Raw genomic sequence first — 17,211 nt, 5'->3', positions numbered from 1 at the left:
TACAAGTATATTCATACCTATTTAAAAAATCATGATCACAAATTTTCTGGACTGTTTGAATGGCATCAGGAATCTGTATGGGGGTTGGAGAAATTATTTTATGCTTTTTAGTCCAATTTAAAAACGTGGCATATTAAAAATTTATTTTTATTTAAATAATTTTTTTTCATTTATGAGGTTTCGTGGCACCATGTGAGCCAATGCTACTTGTTTATGGAACGACTCATTATTTAATTTGCAGAAGGGAGATTTGAAAATCTATAAAGAAAAACTGTAGAATTAATAAAACACGAAAAATATTTTCTGCGAGTGCGTGAATAAATACAGATTACAGAAAAAAGTACTCAACTACCGATAGACTCATCTACAGAATGGAATTAGTGTGCTACGAGGAAACCTTTCAGGTTGATATGAAGAATTGGAGTTTACGCTCAATTTAGTTTCCATTTCTTCTAGAATCCTATTGAAAATGAAACTTGCTGAGTAGTGGGGATGCTTCTGTACAGTGCTTAAGAAAGAGCAATCCAACTGCAGATCCTTTTTCTGTCTAATCTTCGGTGAACGAATATTTCAGTTTCTTCTTCTAGCGCCCGCATCTCGTGGTCGTGCGGTAGCGTTCTCGCTTCCCACGCCCGGGTTCCCGGGTTCGATTCCCGGCGGGGTCAGGGATTTTCTCTGCCTCGTGATGGCTGGGTGTTGTGTGATGTCCTTAGGTTAGTTAGGTTTAAGTAGTTCTAAGTTCTAGGGGACTGATGACCATAGATGTTAAGTCTCATAGTGCTCAGAGCCATTTGAACCATTTTTTCTTCTTCTAGCTGAGTCAATTGCGTCAATGTCGTGATCAACAAATCCTATATTGGAATATATGCACAGGAACGGCAAAGTTAGAATTCAAAGCACGTAATCAACAGCCTACACGAAACTCGGGAACAGACAGCGCAGATCTGCCTGTCCACCCTTTCGTAAGCAAAGAATGTTCTTGGTGAGTGCACCGAATTGACACAGAACATAACCCTTACAAGATAACAGTGAACGTTAGCAAAGCAAACAAGCCTTCGCGAGCGGTTCTAGGCGCTTCAGTCGGGAACCGCTCGACTGCTACGGTCGCAGGTTCGAATCCTGCGTCGGGCATGGATGTGTGTGTGATGGTACAAAAAGTGGTTCAAATGGCTCTGAGTACTATGCGACTTAACTTCTGAGGTCATCAGTCTCCTATAACTTAGAACTACTTAAACGTATCTAACCTAAGGACATCACACACATCCATGCCCGAGGCAGGACTCCAACCTGCGACCGTAGCGGTCGGTCGGCTCCAGACTGTAGCGCCTAGAACCGCACGGCCACAACGGCCGGCCGGAATGTCCTTAGGTTAGTTAAGTTTAAGTAGTTCTAAGTTCTAGGGGACTGATGACCTCAGATGTTAAGTCCCATAGTGGTTAGAGCCATTTGAGCCAAGCCCTCGCATTTTCAGTGTTAGAGTCGTTGGAGATTATTCTTTTGGTGAACATAACAGCGTTTAGTTTCTGCACAAGTGGCATTTTCGAGAAAGCCTTTCATCTAATCTCCTTTGAATTTCAAATCTCGACTTCGACTTGATACTTCCAAGAAAGTTTATTAAATGCCCTCAGACCTAGAAAAAAAATGGACTTGACTCACGGTTTGACCACCGTTTCAGAAAGTGTTTGCATTACGTTTTGTTGCAGTTAGCGTCAACTTGTTCTCTGAAAGGGACATAGTGACGTTACCGACTACTCTTAAATGGTTCAAATGGCTCTGAGCACTATGGGACTTGATATCTATGGTCATCAGTCGCCTAGAACTTAGAACTACTTAAACCTAACTAACCTAAGGACCGACTACTCTATTAGCTCTAACGTTTACGTTGCGTTCCAAGTCTTACACAAAGACACTTGTGTCATATGCAAAGAGAAATACATTTTTTTAATCGTATGTCATACGTAGAGAGAAATTACTGATGTGGCATCGACTTGTTGAATTGAGGATGTATTTTTGATTCTTCGCGTGGGCTGGTCTATTGTAGATTGGACAGCCATGCTCGCTTGCAGATGCATTCGACGCTGTTTTGAAGACAAGACAGTTTGCTGCACACCAGTTTTCTAAGGACGTTATTTCTTGCTGCAATTTCCTCGACCGAGCGAGGTGGCGCAGTGGTTAGCACGCTGGACTCGCATTCGGGAGGACGACGGTTCAATCCCGCGTCCGGCCATCCTGATTTAGGTTTTCCGTGATTTCCCTAAATCGCTCCAGGCAAATGCCGTGATGGTTCCTGTGAAAGGGCACGGGCGACTTCCTTCCCCGTCCTTCCTTAATCCGATGAGACCGATGACCTCGCTGTCTGGTCTCCTTCCCCAAACAACCGACCAACCAATTTTCTCGGCTGTGTGGTCACAGTTGTGCCGTGAAGGTACGTGAGCGTGTACACGTGCTTCGGCGACTGCGGAAGACGAGTGAGTGACGGCGCGTGTCTGCTCTGTGTGCCCGCAGGTGTCGGCCACGGACCCCGACTGCGGCGTCAACGCGATGGTCAACTACACGCTGGGCGAGGGCTTCGGGCGCGGCGGCCAGCTCGAGGTGCGCTCCGGCACGGGCGAGCTGTGCGTCGCCGGCGAGCTCGACTACGAGGCGCGCAGCTCGTTCGAGTTCCCCGTCATCGCCACCGACAGGGGTCAGTACCTCTCTCTCTCTCTCTCTCTCTGCTCTCCACTGCCGCTGCTGCTGCTGCTGCTGCTGCGTGTGTGCGCGTAGGTGGACGCAAGTGCCAGTCTCCTCCACGGAGTCTTGGCTGAAATTAATTTACCCTGTAACAAGACCTTCCAGTGTGGCCGGTGGCGTACCTAGGTCAACTGGCGCCCATCGCAGACTTCGATTTTGTGCCGCTGGCGACATCTTCCAGTATTTTGTCTAGACCTAACCCCCATCGCTGCTGAACGGCCGTGCAATCAATTAAAAGGTACACATTTCAATAATTCTTTTTGCATTATTCAGTTCCAAACGTGGAACAACACACTGTCCAAATTTGTGTTGTCTGTAGCAGTAATGCGATTCCTTTATCATTCTTTCATTGAGAAACAGTTCATCGTCATCAGCAGCAACGTTCTGCCCAAAGGCAGGTATTGGCGTCGTTACTTTCCGTGCTCTCCTGCCATACTCTTCTGATCCCCGTAATTTCCGTTTCCCTTTATCTGTCTGTCATCTCGTATCCCCTCCTTCCTCTCAATCTCCTCTCACGAACTAGGCCTTCCAAAGCGCCTGCAAGTAGGCACTCCTGTCTCGTCGAATGTCCCATCCAGTTCATCTTCCTTTCTCTTATAACCTGCAGAACTCTTTTCCAACACTCTTTCGTTACTTACTCTTTCCGCGCAGCTTATCCTCTCCTTACTCCTCAACATCCACGTCTCGAATGCTTCTATCCTTCTCTCATCTTCTCGTCTGTGTCCGTGTTTCCGCCCGATACGGGCCACACTCCAAACAAAACACTTGCCGAGTCTTTTCCACAGACCTTTATCTAGAAAAAAAATGGCTCTGAGCACTATGGGACTCAACTGCTGTGGTCATCAGTCCCCTAGAACTTAGAACTACTTAAACCTAACTAACCTAAGGACATCACACACATCCATGCCCGAGGCAGGATTCGAACCTGCGACCGTAGCAGTCGCACGGTTCCGGACTGCGCGCCTAGAACCGCGAGACCACCGCGGCCGGCACCTTTATCTAGTTTTCCACATAATAATCTCCTCTCCCTATTTAATGCCACCTTCGCTATAGCAATGCGATTTTTCACCCTCTGACTGCATCTCAAGTCTTCAGTAATCGTACTTCCAAGATATTTTAATGCTTTTACTTGGCTAATAAAAACTTGTCCCATCTTAATATGTGCCAATCTCCTTCCTTTGCCGATCACCTTACTCTTTGTTTTTGCTGTATTGATTCTCATCCCATATTTCACGCCGGCGGCGGTGGCCGAGCGGTTCTAGGCGCTTCACTCCGGGACCGCGCGACTGCTACTGTCGCAGGTTCGAATCCTGCCTCGGGCATGGATGTGTGTGATGTCCTTAGGTTAGTTAGGTTTAAGTAGTTCTAAGTCTAGGGGACTGATGACGTCAGATGTTAAGTCCCATAGTGCTCAGAGCCATGTGAACCATTTTTTTCATATTCCACACAACCATCATTCAGATCTTTTGGCATTTCATTTACAGTTCGTTCACTTTCTGCCACAGATACGATGTCATCAGCAAATCGTATACATTCTATTCTCTTTCCGTCAATAGACACTCCTCCTTTTTTCCATCCGTGTCTTGGAATAATCTCTTCCAGGGATAAGTTGGACAACAAAGGAGAGAGGCAACGGCCTTGTCTAACGCCCCTTGCAATGCTGCTTCCTTCAGAATTTCATTTCCAGTCCTTATTCTTACTTTTTGTTGTAAATGTAGGTTCTGCACCAATCCTCTCTCCTTCCAATCTACTCCTTTCCCCTTCAAAACATCCACCAGCTTGTTCCAGTGTACTCTGTCGGAAGCTTTTTCGAAATCAATAAAAAGAGCATCAATTTCTCTACCTTTCACAATATATGTTTCCCCTGGGGGTCTAACCGCACAATGACCCCGAGTTCCTTGTGGGGCGGCGGTGGGGTGGGGGGATTGCTGTGGCCTGTTGTGGGGCTGTGAACCACTGAGGGCTATGGCAGGGATTAAGCCTCTCCGTCGTTTATAGGTCCTCGGTTTCAATACACAATACACAATTATAAATGCACTCAGAATGAATTACATCTTTGCATCGTCCGTGACATTTGACTTCATTACTTGTGAGTTCAGGCACAGCTTACATGGCAAAACTCCGCTTGCAGTTACTATCTGTAACGTCAATAATTATGTCGTAGTTTCTGGGCATTTTTACGACTCTGCGCAGGCTCTCGTGTCAACTGATGGCACAGGTAGAGTGGCTGTACATAGCACATTTTACCTGAAGATCTAAAACAACAGTGTTACGGACGATGCAGTAGTGTTGTACACTGCGAGTGCATTTATAATGCTACATGTGATCTGAAGATGATAGTAAAGATACCGGAACTGGTCACCAAATGTTTAAAAAAAATTAATGTAAAGTGTACTTGAGACAATATATAAACATTTTTTTAAAGTTTTAAAAAGTTTTATAGAACGTTTTTAAAATTTTTATGATTTTACGTTTGATTATCTGCTTACGACCGCTTTTTCCCGTTCTGACAATGTCAGATATATTCGTTAAACCTGCAGTATTGTTACGTAATGCAGGTTCTGTAATAAAAACTGTAATTGTACAAATATTAAAGCATACGTTCATACAATCTGTATTCGGTGTTGAATAACTCTGCAAACTTCTTAAAACGAAATATCAGAATTATTTAACGTTGAGTAGATGTGCCATTTTATAAGATATGAATAATGACATAGTACTCCTAGAGCAACTGGTGCTCTGACACTCAGAATGTATACTTAACCATTCTGAAGAACTAAATATAACTATTCATTATAACTATTGACTGTACGCTACTGTCAGAGTACTAATGAATTATTCTGTCCATGTTACGGTATCTAGACCACTGGAAGCCTTTCTAATACGAATTAATTTTTCTATCTTGGAGTATGAAATGTCCAGTCCCTGTCAAGAAACAATTCCTGATCTCACATTGGTGGCTCGTCCGCTCCTGGTAGCTGAGTGGTCAGCGCGACGGAATGTCATACCTGACAGCCCGGGTTCGATTCCCGGCTGGGTCGGATATTTTCTCCGCTCAGGGACTGGGTGTTGTGTAGTCCTTATCATCATCATTTTTCCCCATCGACACGCAAGTCGCCGAAGTGGCGTCAACTCGAAAGACTTGCACCAGGCGAACGGTCTATCCTAGCCACACCGCATTTCCATTTCCATTGGTGGCTCTGACTAACTCTGTCCCAGCATCCAAAATCGCCTTTCCACCGGGCTCATCAGCAGTCGTTTCTCCTCGAATATCCAAGGAGAACGCGCCACAGGACACTCAACTGGGATCACTCAGTCATATCACGAAAATTATCTTCCATTAGTACTTCTTTTATCGCTAGTCTTCGAGAGACTCTCATTTCTCCATCTGGATTGCCAGAGGGAGATTCGAACCGCCGTCCTCGAGACTGCGAGTCCAGCATCTTGCCACTGTGTCGCCTCGCTCGGTACGAACAATCTACAGAGGTTTTTACACCACGTTAAATACTATCGAAGGTTGTAGACGTTTGCTACCGACTTTCTCTGGCTGCTGCGCTTCCGAAAGCAAACCCGCCAGTCACCGGCGGTGCCCGCTAAACGCCGAGGGCGCGACTGCCAGTCATAGGTCGCTCCTAAATCAAAGCGGGCCGGGTGGCTGGAATCTGTCACCCGCGCCTCCACATAAATAAGCGGCCGGAATCCCAGCGCCGCCGCGCCGCGCAGACGCCGGGCTTTTTTCGGCTCGCCGGCCGCCGGCCACCCGGCTTTTTTATTAACCTCTCTCCCAGCCTCTTTCTTTAAATCCCGGCTGCCGCGGCTCCTCGTGTTCGCGCCGGTCTTCGCCCCCGAGTTGTGTAATCCCGTAGTCTGATTTAAATTAGAGGCCATCTAGCACTCCACGTTCGTCGTTGTCGCTCCGAGCAGTCTGCAGCCCGTCACGACCCTTCCTTCTCCGCGGCGTTAGAAAATTGATTTTACTTCTCCCTGACCTTCTCAACACGACTCCTCACCCTGTTTTCCCAACTCTCACCCTATTTTTTCCTCCATACCACTTTTACAGTGCCTCCAGCCCTTCTTCCTGATCTTTTCTGAATGTCCGCTTACTGCACCGTGTAAAATCGTGCCCCGCCATTTCCTTAAGTTTCTGTTCTTACAAAAAATCAAATGAAAAGCAAGTAAACAATCATAATCCAGTGGGTAACATAGATATATGATGACCGAGAAACAAACGGATCTAGTTAAAAAGGAACTGGTTATAAGGCTACTCCATGAAGTGAAGAAGACGAAGAAAGATCTCAAATTCCCCTGCGGAGTAAGTGCTCCGTGAAAAACTATTAATAAGAAGGCATTTTTTCTGACATTTTAACGATACTAATTATAAAATTTTATTTATGGCGGTCCACAGCCTCAACGTGTTTTGAAAATGAAAACATGGTCCACATAGGTTGTATTTTTTTATTACTATTATCTATACGATTGGCCAATTTCGACAATTGGACATTTTCAGGCACGTATCTTAAGCTTCAATCTTTATTTTACATGATAATATATCGCTCAAAGCTTAAGAGACATGCTTGAAAATGACCAAAGTTGAAATTGGCCAATCGCATAGAAAAAAAAAAAGAAAAAGAATGCACTCTATCTAGACTATGTTTTCATTCTCCATACTAGTGACATTTACAAATTTTATTTTGATTTCTGTATTATTAGTTATAATTTAAATTTGAAGTACTTACTGAATAAACCAAGTTTTCTCAATTTTTAAAATTTTATGAGCCTTCGAAGTAAACAGGGTTTCCATGAAAGTATCAAATTCTCAAAGTGCTTCTTCAGAGGAAAAGTCTGGGAAGCCCTGAATGTGTGCTGTATCTAAGCGTGTCAGTAATTACTTCTTAATTTTTATTAGGGCCGGTGTTATGTTAATTTCATTTTTGAAATGGGTGAAACTTTTCCGAACGTGAAACATCAAACAATCACTTCGTACTTTGAAAGCTATTGTTGTTGTTGTGGTCTTCAGTCCAGAGACTGGTTTGATGTAACTCTCCATGCTACTCTATCCTGTGCAAGCTTCTTCATCTCCCAGTACCTACTGCAACCTACATCCTTCTGAATCTGCTTAGTGCATTCATCTCCTGGTCTCCCTCTACGATTTGTATCCTCTACGCTGCCCTCCGATACTAAATTGGTGATCCCTTGATGCCTCAGAATATCCCTTCTTCTAGTCAAGATGCGCCACAAATTTCTCTTCTCTCCAATTCTATTCAATAGCTCCTCATTAGTTATGTGATCTACGCATCTAATCATAAGCATTCTTCTGTACCACCTCATTTCGAAATCTTCTATTCTCTTCTTGTCTAAACTATAGATCGTCCACGTTTCACTTCCATACAAGGCTACACTCCATACAAATACTTTCAGAAACGACTTCCTGACACTTAAATCTATACACGATGTTGCCAAATTTCTCTTCTTCAGAAACGCTTTCCTTGCCATTGCCAGTCTACATTTTATATCCTCTCCACTTCTACCATCATCAGTTATTTTGCTCCCCAAATAGCTTTGCTATTTGGGAAAGCTATTGGCCTTACTGAAACCCTGTTTCAGTAGTTGATTACCGAAATACCTCGCTCCGCAACCGATGTTTCCTAAGTCGCGTATCGTATTGGATTGTTATGTGTTTCCTCGGGGAATCGTTCGCTCGGCACGACAACATTATGAAGATGCTCAGACAACTCCAGTGGCAGAACCTACAAATGAGGCTTTGTGCATCACGGAGAGGTTTATATTTGAAATAATTCCAAGAGAGTAAGTTCCGTAAAGAGAGTAAGCTCCAGCGTACGTGTCGCGAAATGATCACATCGAGAAAATTCGAGAAATTAGAGCAAATGCGAAGGCTTGGCCACACTTATTATTCCGACAAGCTATTCGCGAATGTAATAGGTAAGAGCGACGAAATAGTAGTAACAGAAATACCCTCCACCACACTCCATAATGTGTCTGCGGAATATAGATGTAGCTATTTAAATCGTGACAAGTACAGACTTTAAAGTCCCTACCTCTTACCTAAAAAAAAAAGACGAAAATTCTAAAATTCACATATTGTGTTGCTCTCTGTCTACAAGGATGTCAGAAAAGCGTTCTTAATTGAAATTTCGTCCGAAGTTACGTTTACTGTGCACATAGGCGAGTCCTGTTAACTAAAGGAACAACATTGTGCGCAGCGTAGTCGCAACACTGTGAGACTCTAAAATGCCAGCCTCCCATTGATACATTGCCGGCGGGAGCATTTCTATTCACTACCTGCCAAATGCTAACTAATTGAAATCGGGCTGTAGTTGTGCAAGTCTAACTACTCACGTACTACGTTTACTTGCTACACAACTGACGGAAGTCGAAAATCGAATATCAGTAACTATTTTTTCTAGCATGTTTGAATGTTAGGACTGAACAGATTTTCCCAGCCCAAAAAAGTATCAGCTTTCAAGCGTCAGTTTTACGCGAATGGCGCTTGTAAATCAGCTGCTCTGACTTCGTCATCACGGTGAAACAAGTCATCGGTAACTTAATAGTATTTTAATTGTGAGAGATTACTATTTCGTCATAGATATCAGTGAACTCGTAATAAGGTGGAGATTATTCGAGAAGAAGTGTTTAAAAATATTATACATCCGATGCGAAACCGCTTGTGTATATCGTGTACTTTGTAGAAATAAACTTGGCTGCTATAATTAGCGGAACATTATTGTGCTCCAAAATTTTGGACACTTGGACCAGCTAGAGGACTTTGGAATGACTGAAGACACGTTCATATTCTTGTTCACATAATCAGCAAATGCTTTATCACAAGTCATTGATTGTTTACTAGTGCCTTTGCAACTCTGAGAGAGTGGGGAAGTAGGAGTTCAACATATTAGGTCGCTGGGCAGACTATGAGGTTGCGGGACCGATCTGGCTGAGTATGCAATCAGACTAGCACTTACGTATCTGAAACTTCCTGGCAGATTTAAACGGTGTGCCGAACCGAGACTCCAACTCGGGACCTTTGCCTTTCGCGGGCAAGTGCTCTACCAACTGAGCTACCCAAGCACGACTCACGCCCCGTCTTCACAGCTTTAATTCCACCAGTACCTTGTCTCCTACCTTATGCGCAGGAGAGCTTCTGTGAAGCTGGAAGGTACGAGACGAGGTACTGGCGGAATTAAAGCTGTGAAGACGGGGCGTGAGTCGTGCTTGGGTAGCTCAGTTGGTAGAGCACTTGCCCGCGAAAGGCAAAGGTCCGGAGTTCAAGTCTCGGTCCGGCACACCGTTTTAATCTGCCAGGAAGTTTCATATCAGCGCACACTCCGCTGTAGAGTGAAAATTTCATTCTACTTACGTATCTGTTTGCAGCTAATGAAGATAAAATGCTCTTCTCTTTAAATAAATAAAGGAAATGAATAAAACTTCTACTTATTATTCACTTCACACAAAATCACTTCCTCCACATTAAGTAACACTCTAAAAACAAAGAAGTAAGTTGATTACCGACTCACAACTCGAATTCGGTAGAGCGTTTACATGAAGAGAAATCTCGCAGCTCAGTCGGAATTTCCAGAAGCGATTCTTAAGTGTTTTCTTGGTTAAGGAGAAGTGGAACTGGGAAATCGGCTCACAGAAAAGATGATTTGAATAAATGTAACAATTGCTGAGGCAATTGCCAATTCCTACGCTTCTTCCGAATAATGAAGTCTGGTTACCATATTGTCACGAATCTAGATTGTGTCTTGGTGCGTGTGTTCATTCCACTCCGTAGCGACTCGTATTACACTGGCGAGCACTATAGCGCTCGATTTCAACCCCTAATCATTCCGCCGAGGTTCGACGAATGAGAGGTGGTTCTACTTTGTGAAACAAGGCCATAAATCGGCGTCTCTAGGCATCACGATATCAGTTTAAATTCCACCTCGTGTTTTATTGAATCGAGGAGACAAAGGACTGGCGCCCGTTTACACACTTCTCCGTTATTTACTTGACATGTAAATTGTCCTGGAAGCAGAAGGTTCGGGTGGGGCTAGGGCGATGTTTACCGAGGGGCCGGAACTCGCCGGGAGGCTCAGTACGGAGCCGGAAAATTTACGAGTGATAAAATACGGAGCGGCGGGGCTGGTTACGCGATACGCGGGGAGCGGCGCCCACCCGCGCGCGGCAGCCACGATGACGCGCAGGATTTACGAGTTTTTCCCGCGGACGCGGCAGTCGTCACTGGGCGGGCGGCGCGCACAAAAAGCCGCGATAAGTGGTCCATTTAGGCGGCCGATCGGGGGTAGCGGGGAGGGTGCATTGTCTTGTGCTAATGACGGCTCAATCCGGCGCTGCCCCCGCAGTAATGGCGGCCCCGCCGGACCCGGTATCAAACAATTTGGCCGCCAGTTTGAAGACAAATTGGGCAATTGCTCTGTGATGATGGGCGCCGGCCGCGCGCGCTCCGGAGAGAGCAATGAAGCGGCCGACTCATTAGGGAGGAAGAAGTCGGCGCCATCCGCGCCATCCGCGCTCGACACTTTATTGGCCGCTGGTCGGCTGCGTAATGGACGCGCCGAGCTGCCCGCCGTACGTCCGTCTCGGACTCACGCCCCTCCGCCGCTGCGAGGCGCCGTCCGCCTCGTAAACGCACTGTGGCGTCACAAGCAGCTGCGGGTGCGAGGGGGCTCCGTAGGGACCGAGACTCGCCCCCACTGCAGGGACGCGAGAAACCTATAACACTGCAATACGTGTTTACGTAGCTCCTGTAATCAAATACCAAATTTGGTTTATTACGTACTATTTTGTTAGAGTAATTATGGTATAAAGCAACAGAGCAGTGTTACCCTCTGAGAGGAATTTTGTTATGTTGACCGTGATATACCTAACGGAGGTTGCGTATCGGAAGCGAAAGTCACAAATACGTAAATATTTCAACAGTAATAAATGATATTTAACCTATCCACACTGTTTAAAGGATAAAGAAAACGGTCGCCACCCTAATTAGGCAAGAGAATGAATAACATTCTTGTTCAAGAAAATAGTTATTAGTAACTTTAACGGACAAACACAACCTATACTTTACCACACGCGAGTGCAATGAACTCTGACACCTGCATATGTCACCGTTAAGGTTGGGACTAACAGCTAGAGCATAACAAACTATTTGCAAAAATTTAACAGATAACGAAACACACTATTACTTTCAGGGCTTATCAAACTGGTCTTTATAACATTACTATTAATATTCACTGTAGAATCATAAATTGGACGTAGGTTCAGTGTTACTTTTCACACATTTTCCTAGCTGGCATAAAATTGTAAATGTAGTTCACTGCAAAATTATGAACTGATCACAGGTTAAATCTCTCTCAACTAAATACTTTTCTATTAAGAATGAAGGTTAAATGGAATCATTAACAGGTTACTTCTCACTGTCTTTTGAATAAAGAAATTATTCTTTTCATAAATAGTGCTCTTTCTATTAATTGTTATTTTTCATGAGCATAAAGGATAACCTGTGGATCCTATTACACTATTAATGTGCACTTTCAATACACGAAAGAAACAAGTGCTTAGCAAGCATGAGTATATAACTTTCCATAATTGCAGTTTTCAACTTTTACTAAAGTGAGACACAACATGAACTGACTCACCTTCTGCGATTTACAACAGGCAGCATTGTGATCATTTACTAAGCAAAACTTTATAAGCCTCAGTCTTAAGGACTTTTGATTTCGAAGTTGGCAACAACATATTAATAAGCAGTTTTAATAGGAAAATTATTTTCAGCAAGCATCATTTACTTTAACTTACTCTCTTGCCACGTTAACTTTAACTTTCTTTTTACTATGTTCAAGAGGCATTAATTAGCAAAACACTAGGCTTTAATGTTCTTTCAGTAAGGACACTCGGTAATCACTTCAGTTCAAACGGAGAGGAACCTGAGAGGTGTTATGATAAGGGAAAAAAATCAAGGTAGGTACATAAATTCAGTTATAAATTACCTTATATTTGAGCACACAAACACATCCAATAAGCTGATCCTTCACTGTACATTATTATAGTGCTCTGTTACAGTGATTGCATGTTGGTGGGTCGAATTGCCGGACTCTGTCATTTCTTGGTGGCGATGATAGATACCAATTTCAGAATAGTTCCAGTTCTTTGTCCATCCATCCGAGGCATTGGAAAACGTTAGTAAAAGCCTCTCTTGGAACCAGCACAATATACAACTTTTACATGTACAGTTCGCAGTTTGGTAGCTCGTCCCCGACTGACACTTGGTTCCACCTTTTCTACCTAGGCCAACCACAATTTGCGCGCGCTACACAGTTCCGTTCCCGAGGGGAACCACTACACCTTTTACATACAAACTAACTAAGAACCCTAAGTGAAGGTCAGCAGTTTACATAACAGCAAACAAACATTTTAAATAAAACACAACATTTGCACATATTAGTATATATAAACAAAATTATTTAAATAAAATTATTTAATTTTAAACATAACCAAAGAGAGTGTATGAGGAAGACAAAACATCATTTGTGCATATTACAGAGATTACACTTCATTACAGTATCGAATTAATCGTACACTAATTACAGAAGTTCAACGATGGGTCGTTGAACACAATAGAAAGCTAAATGAATCAACAAAAGGTATGTAGTGTCTAAGCTATGGTGTTACAAAACGATCGGCTAAAACCGGTACCGTTATTTTAGGTCCGAATCTCCGCTATTTTCGGTATTTGCCTAGTCTCTGTTATAACATTTTTTTTAAATTTCTTACTAATAAGCGGGTTAAAAATATCAATTTGCCGTTGCAGCAGTGCTAAAATTTTTGTTTATTAAATCAAACTTTCTTTTACGATCGAAAAATGTTTATTTGTAAAATTTCCATTCCTTTGAAATATTGGGTTATTATTTAAAATGGGAACAGCGACCAATGCTCTTTTAATAACAACGCCAACAGTTAGAAACTAGCAAGAAGCGAATGACATAAGAATCACTACAGCATTGCTGAGAAAATAGTGTACTTTAATACCATGTGGCGTGGCATATCAAACGGTACGTGTGTACGTGTAGTGTGCAAGTCTTGCACCTACTTTCTCCGTATCCTCTTAGGACATCGGTTGTATTGTGGAATCGCACCATCCCTAGGTTGGAATTATTTTAAGAAGTGTGACAGCAATTAAGTACGATCCTTCTCCGTTTGCTCTGAGAGATTAAAAACGTAAGGAGCTACATCAGACTTACAACACGTTATGAGGAGAATACATCCACAATGTCCCTCACAAGTGAAGGCAAATTTAATCGATATACCTATATGTTGCTTGAGGTTTTCCCGACGGACATGTTGTATATATGGTTTTCGGGCGAGATGTCGGATGTCATACTGAAAACTCCACAATATTTCATCAGCGCAACTGGCCGACATGAAGAATACCTATAATTTTATTAATGTACTATAAAATTGGAATGATAACGGAACTGCTAATTTTGTGGTTGCTTCAGGGCGAAAAATCGATGTAAACAAAAGTGATGATGAAGGAAAGTCATCAGTTTGTAGACATGTTGTTGTTGTTGTGGTCTTCAGTCCTGAGACTGGTGTGATGCAGCTCTCCATGCCACTCTATCCTGTGCAAGCTTCTTCATCCCCCAGTACCTACTGCAGCCTACATCCTTCTGAATCTGCTTAGTGTACTCATCTCTTGGTCTCCCTCTACAATTTTTACCCTCCACGCTTCCCTCCAATACTAAATTAGTGATCCCTTGATGCCTCAGAACATGTCCTACCAAACGGTCCCTTCTCCTAGTCAAGTTGTGCCACAAACTCCTCTTCTCCCCAATTCTATTCAATACCTCCACATTAGTTATGTGATCTACCCATCTAATCTTCAGCATTCTTCTGTAGCACCACATTTCGAAAGCTTCTATTCTCTTCTTGTCCAAACTATTTATCGTCCACGTTTCACTTCCATACATGGCTACACTCCATACAAATACTTCCAGAAACGACTTCCTGACACTTAAATCAATACTCGATGTTAACAAATTTCTCTTCTTCAGAAACGCTTTCCTTGCCATTGCCAGTCTACATTTTATATCCATCGATTATTTCTGAACCGTTTTAAGAGTCAGTTTAAACTGGAGACGAAAAAGTCGGTATAACCAAAAACTCGTTTCTTTCAGCTGTAAATGCCATCTCAGCCCCAAAGAACATTTTACTACAAGGTTTTACAAAACTTATCCATTACGGTTATTGTTGAACCGGCGTGACTGTATATTAATTCTATATAAATCCATTGTTTCCTCATCATCATCTTCTTCTTCTTCATTGGATTTTAGTCCAGACGTCTCCTCCGTTGTCTTCCCAAAATGTAGTTTTCCTCGCAGTCCACCATCAGCAGTGGAGGGTGAACCTGTGGCAATGTGCCAGGCAGTCGTTAATTAGCGAAAGGGCATGAAAATCGTTCAGCAAACGTAGGCCGAAGTCGTTGAGACAAAAGCCACCACACAGTATGTCAACAAGTGGCCACGAAAGCGTCAACAATTTTGTTGTTGTTCCTTCTGTCATCATATACAGGTGCTCTTTTCAACTTACTCCCTTTTGTTTTATTAATCCGTTGACCAAATCAGCACCGATGTCTTCATTTCTTATCTGATTCCTCAGACTGTAACGCCTCGTGTGCCTCATAAATTGCATTTCAGTGGCTTGTAAAATCTTTTTTTTCTGTCTTACTTTCTTATTGTCAGACACTCTGAAACGTACTCAAAACAAATGTAGCTATTACTTTACAAAATTGTATTTTACGCACTTCGTTTCCTAATGTTCTTTGTATTGTACCACACATCTGAAATTTATTTAATTTATTGTGTTTGTCATTTCCATTCAGACAATTTATCTAAGGAATTAAAATGAGAAACTTGTCTTAAAACATTACCCTTTAGCACTGCTTTAGAACGTAGAGGATCTTTTCCTTTAAAAGCCATAATCTTAGCCTTTCAGTGAGAAATATTAAAATTTTTGCCCTTGCACATCTGATCCAGACAATGTACTTTCCTTTACAGATCGTCCTCACTCCCTTGTAAAATTGTTCAATAATTACAACAAACTAATTTTTCGTTACTTTTGAGACTCCAAATGTGCCATACAGAAGTTACATAATTATGTTTGTAGCATGATGCTGTTAGTTACGTAGCACATTGTATTGCAAAACGAATTCTTTCTCATTCTGCGGCAATATGGGCGGTATTCATGTTAATATCTATCTGGCAGCTTTCATTTCCATTGTCTCTCTGCCACAGAATCACTAAATCACAACATTAATTTACCTTCCCTCCTTTTATTCTGTAGTCTTTGTCGCACGAGAAACCTGTATGCAATTTCCTTTACTGATGACCCCGCCTGTCTGGAACCCTTCCAACAAATCCGTCTTTGATTCGCTTTACCTATCACTGATTTTACGTGTTCGTTCATTTCATATCGCGTCCAAATACTTACACAATATGGCTTTTTGCAGGCGATAACTACTACCTATTCATCCTCTTTTTTACGGACAGATTATCTGCTTTTAACCGTGTTAAAAGAGAACTGCAACTAATTACATCAATGTGAATTTTGTTCAGGTCTTTCCGCATTTTCTTACGATCGTGTCAAGCTCTATATTAATCGTAAATGCTAACAAGGGAACCTCCCCATCGCACCCCTCTCAGATTTAATAATAAGTTGGCACAGTGGATAGGCCTTGAAAAACTGAACACAGATCAATCGAGAAAACAGGAAGAAGTTGTGAGGAACTATGAAAAAATAAGCAAAATATATAAACTGAGTAGTCCATGTGCAAGATAGGCAACATCAAGGATAGTATGAGCTCGGGAGCGCCGTGGTCCCGTGGTTAGCGTGAGCAGCGGAACGAGAGGTCCTTGGTTCAAGTCTTCCCTCCAGTGATAAGTTCAATTTTTTTATTTTCAGACACTCACACATATTCAACTTCCCTCTCCGAAATTCCAGGACATGTTCAGATTTTCCTGGACATTTGCAGGATTTGACGGTCTACACACGGAAAAATTTGAAAACGTTAAAAACATATGTTTTGAACAGAGCACAGGGAAAACTGTGCGACTGTGAAACTGTTGCATTTATTTGTTGCAGTTTATGTGACAAACTCTTATGTTTTCATCACTTTTTTGGGAGTGATTATCACTTCCACAAGAAAACCTAAATCGGGCAAGGTAGAAGAATCTTGTTACCCATTCGCCAAGTGTGCAAGTTAGGTGGGTCGACAACATATTCATGTCATGTGATGCACATGCCGTCACCAGTGTCGTATAGAATATATCAGACATGTTTTCCTGTGGAGGAACCGGTTGACCTATGACCTTGCGATCAAATGTTTTCGGTTCCCATTGGAGAGGCACGTCCTTTCGTCTACTAGTCTCACGGTTTTGCGGTGCGGTCGCAAAACACAGACAC

At 42.8% G+C, this 17,211-nt stretch overlaps 1 protein-coding gene across 1 annotated transcript in view; it reads left to right on the top strand.

Moving 5' to 3' along the window:
* The first annotated feature begins 2,052 nt into the window (after positions 1-2,052).
* Positions 2,053-17,211, top strand: part of LOC126195212 (protein dachsous) — a 317,104-nt gene continuing 301,945 nt past the window's right edge. The window contains exons 1-2 of the mRNA XM_049933731.1: positions 2,053-2,097; positions 2,506-2,686. Coding sequence (XP_049789688.1) covers positions 2,053-2,097; positions 2,506-2,686 — 226 coding nt within the window. The remainder of the gene's footprint in view (positions 2,098-2,505; positions 2,687-17,211) is intronic.

This window comes from Schistocerca nitens, chromosome 7 (assembly GCF_023898315.1).
Source record: "Schistocerca nitens isolate TAMUIC-IGC-003100 chromosome 7, iqSchNite1.1, whole genome shotgun sequence".
Lineage (NCBI taxonomy): Eukaryota > Metazoa > Arthropoda > Insecta > Orthoptera > Acrididae > Schistocerca > Schistocerca nitens.
The sequence above is the reverse complement of the archived record's forward strand: the minus strand, read 5'-3'. Positions and strand labels throughout refer to the sequence as shown.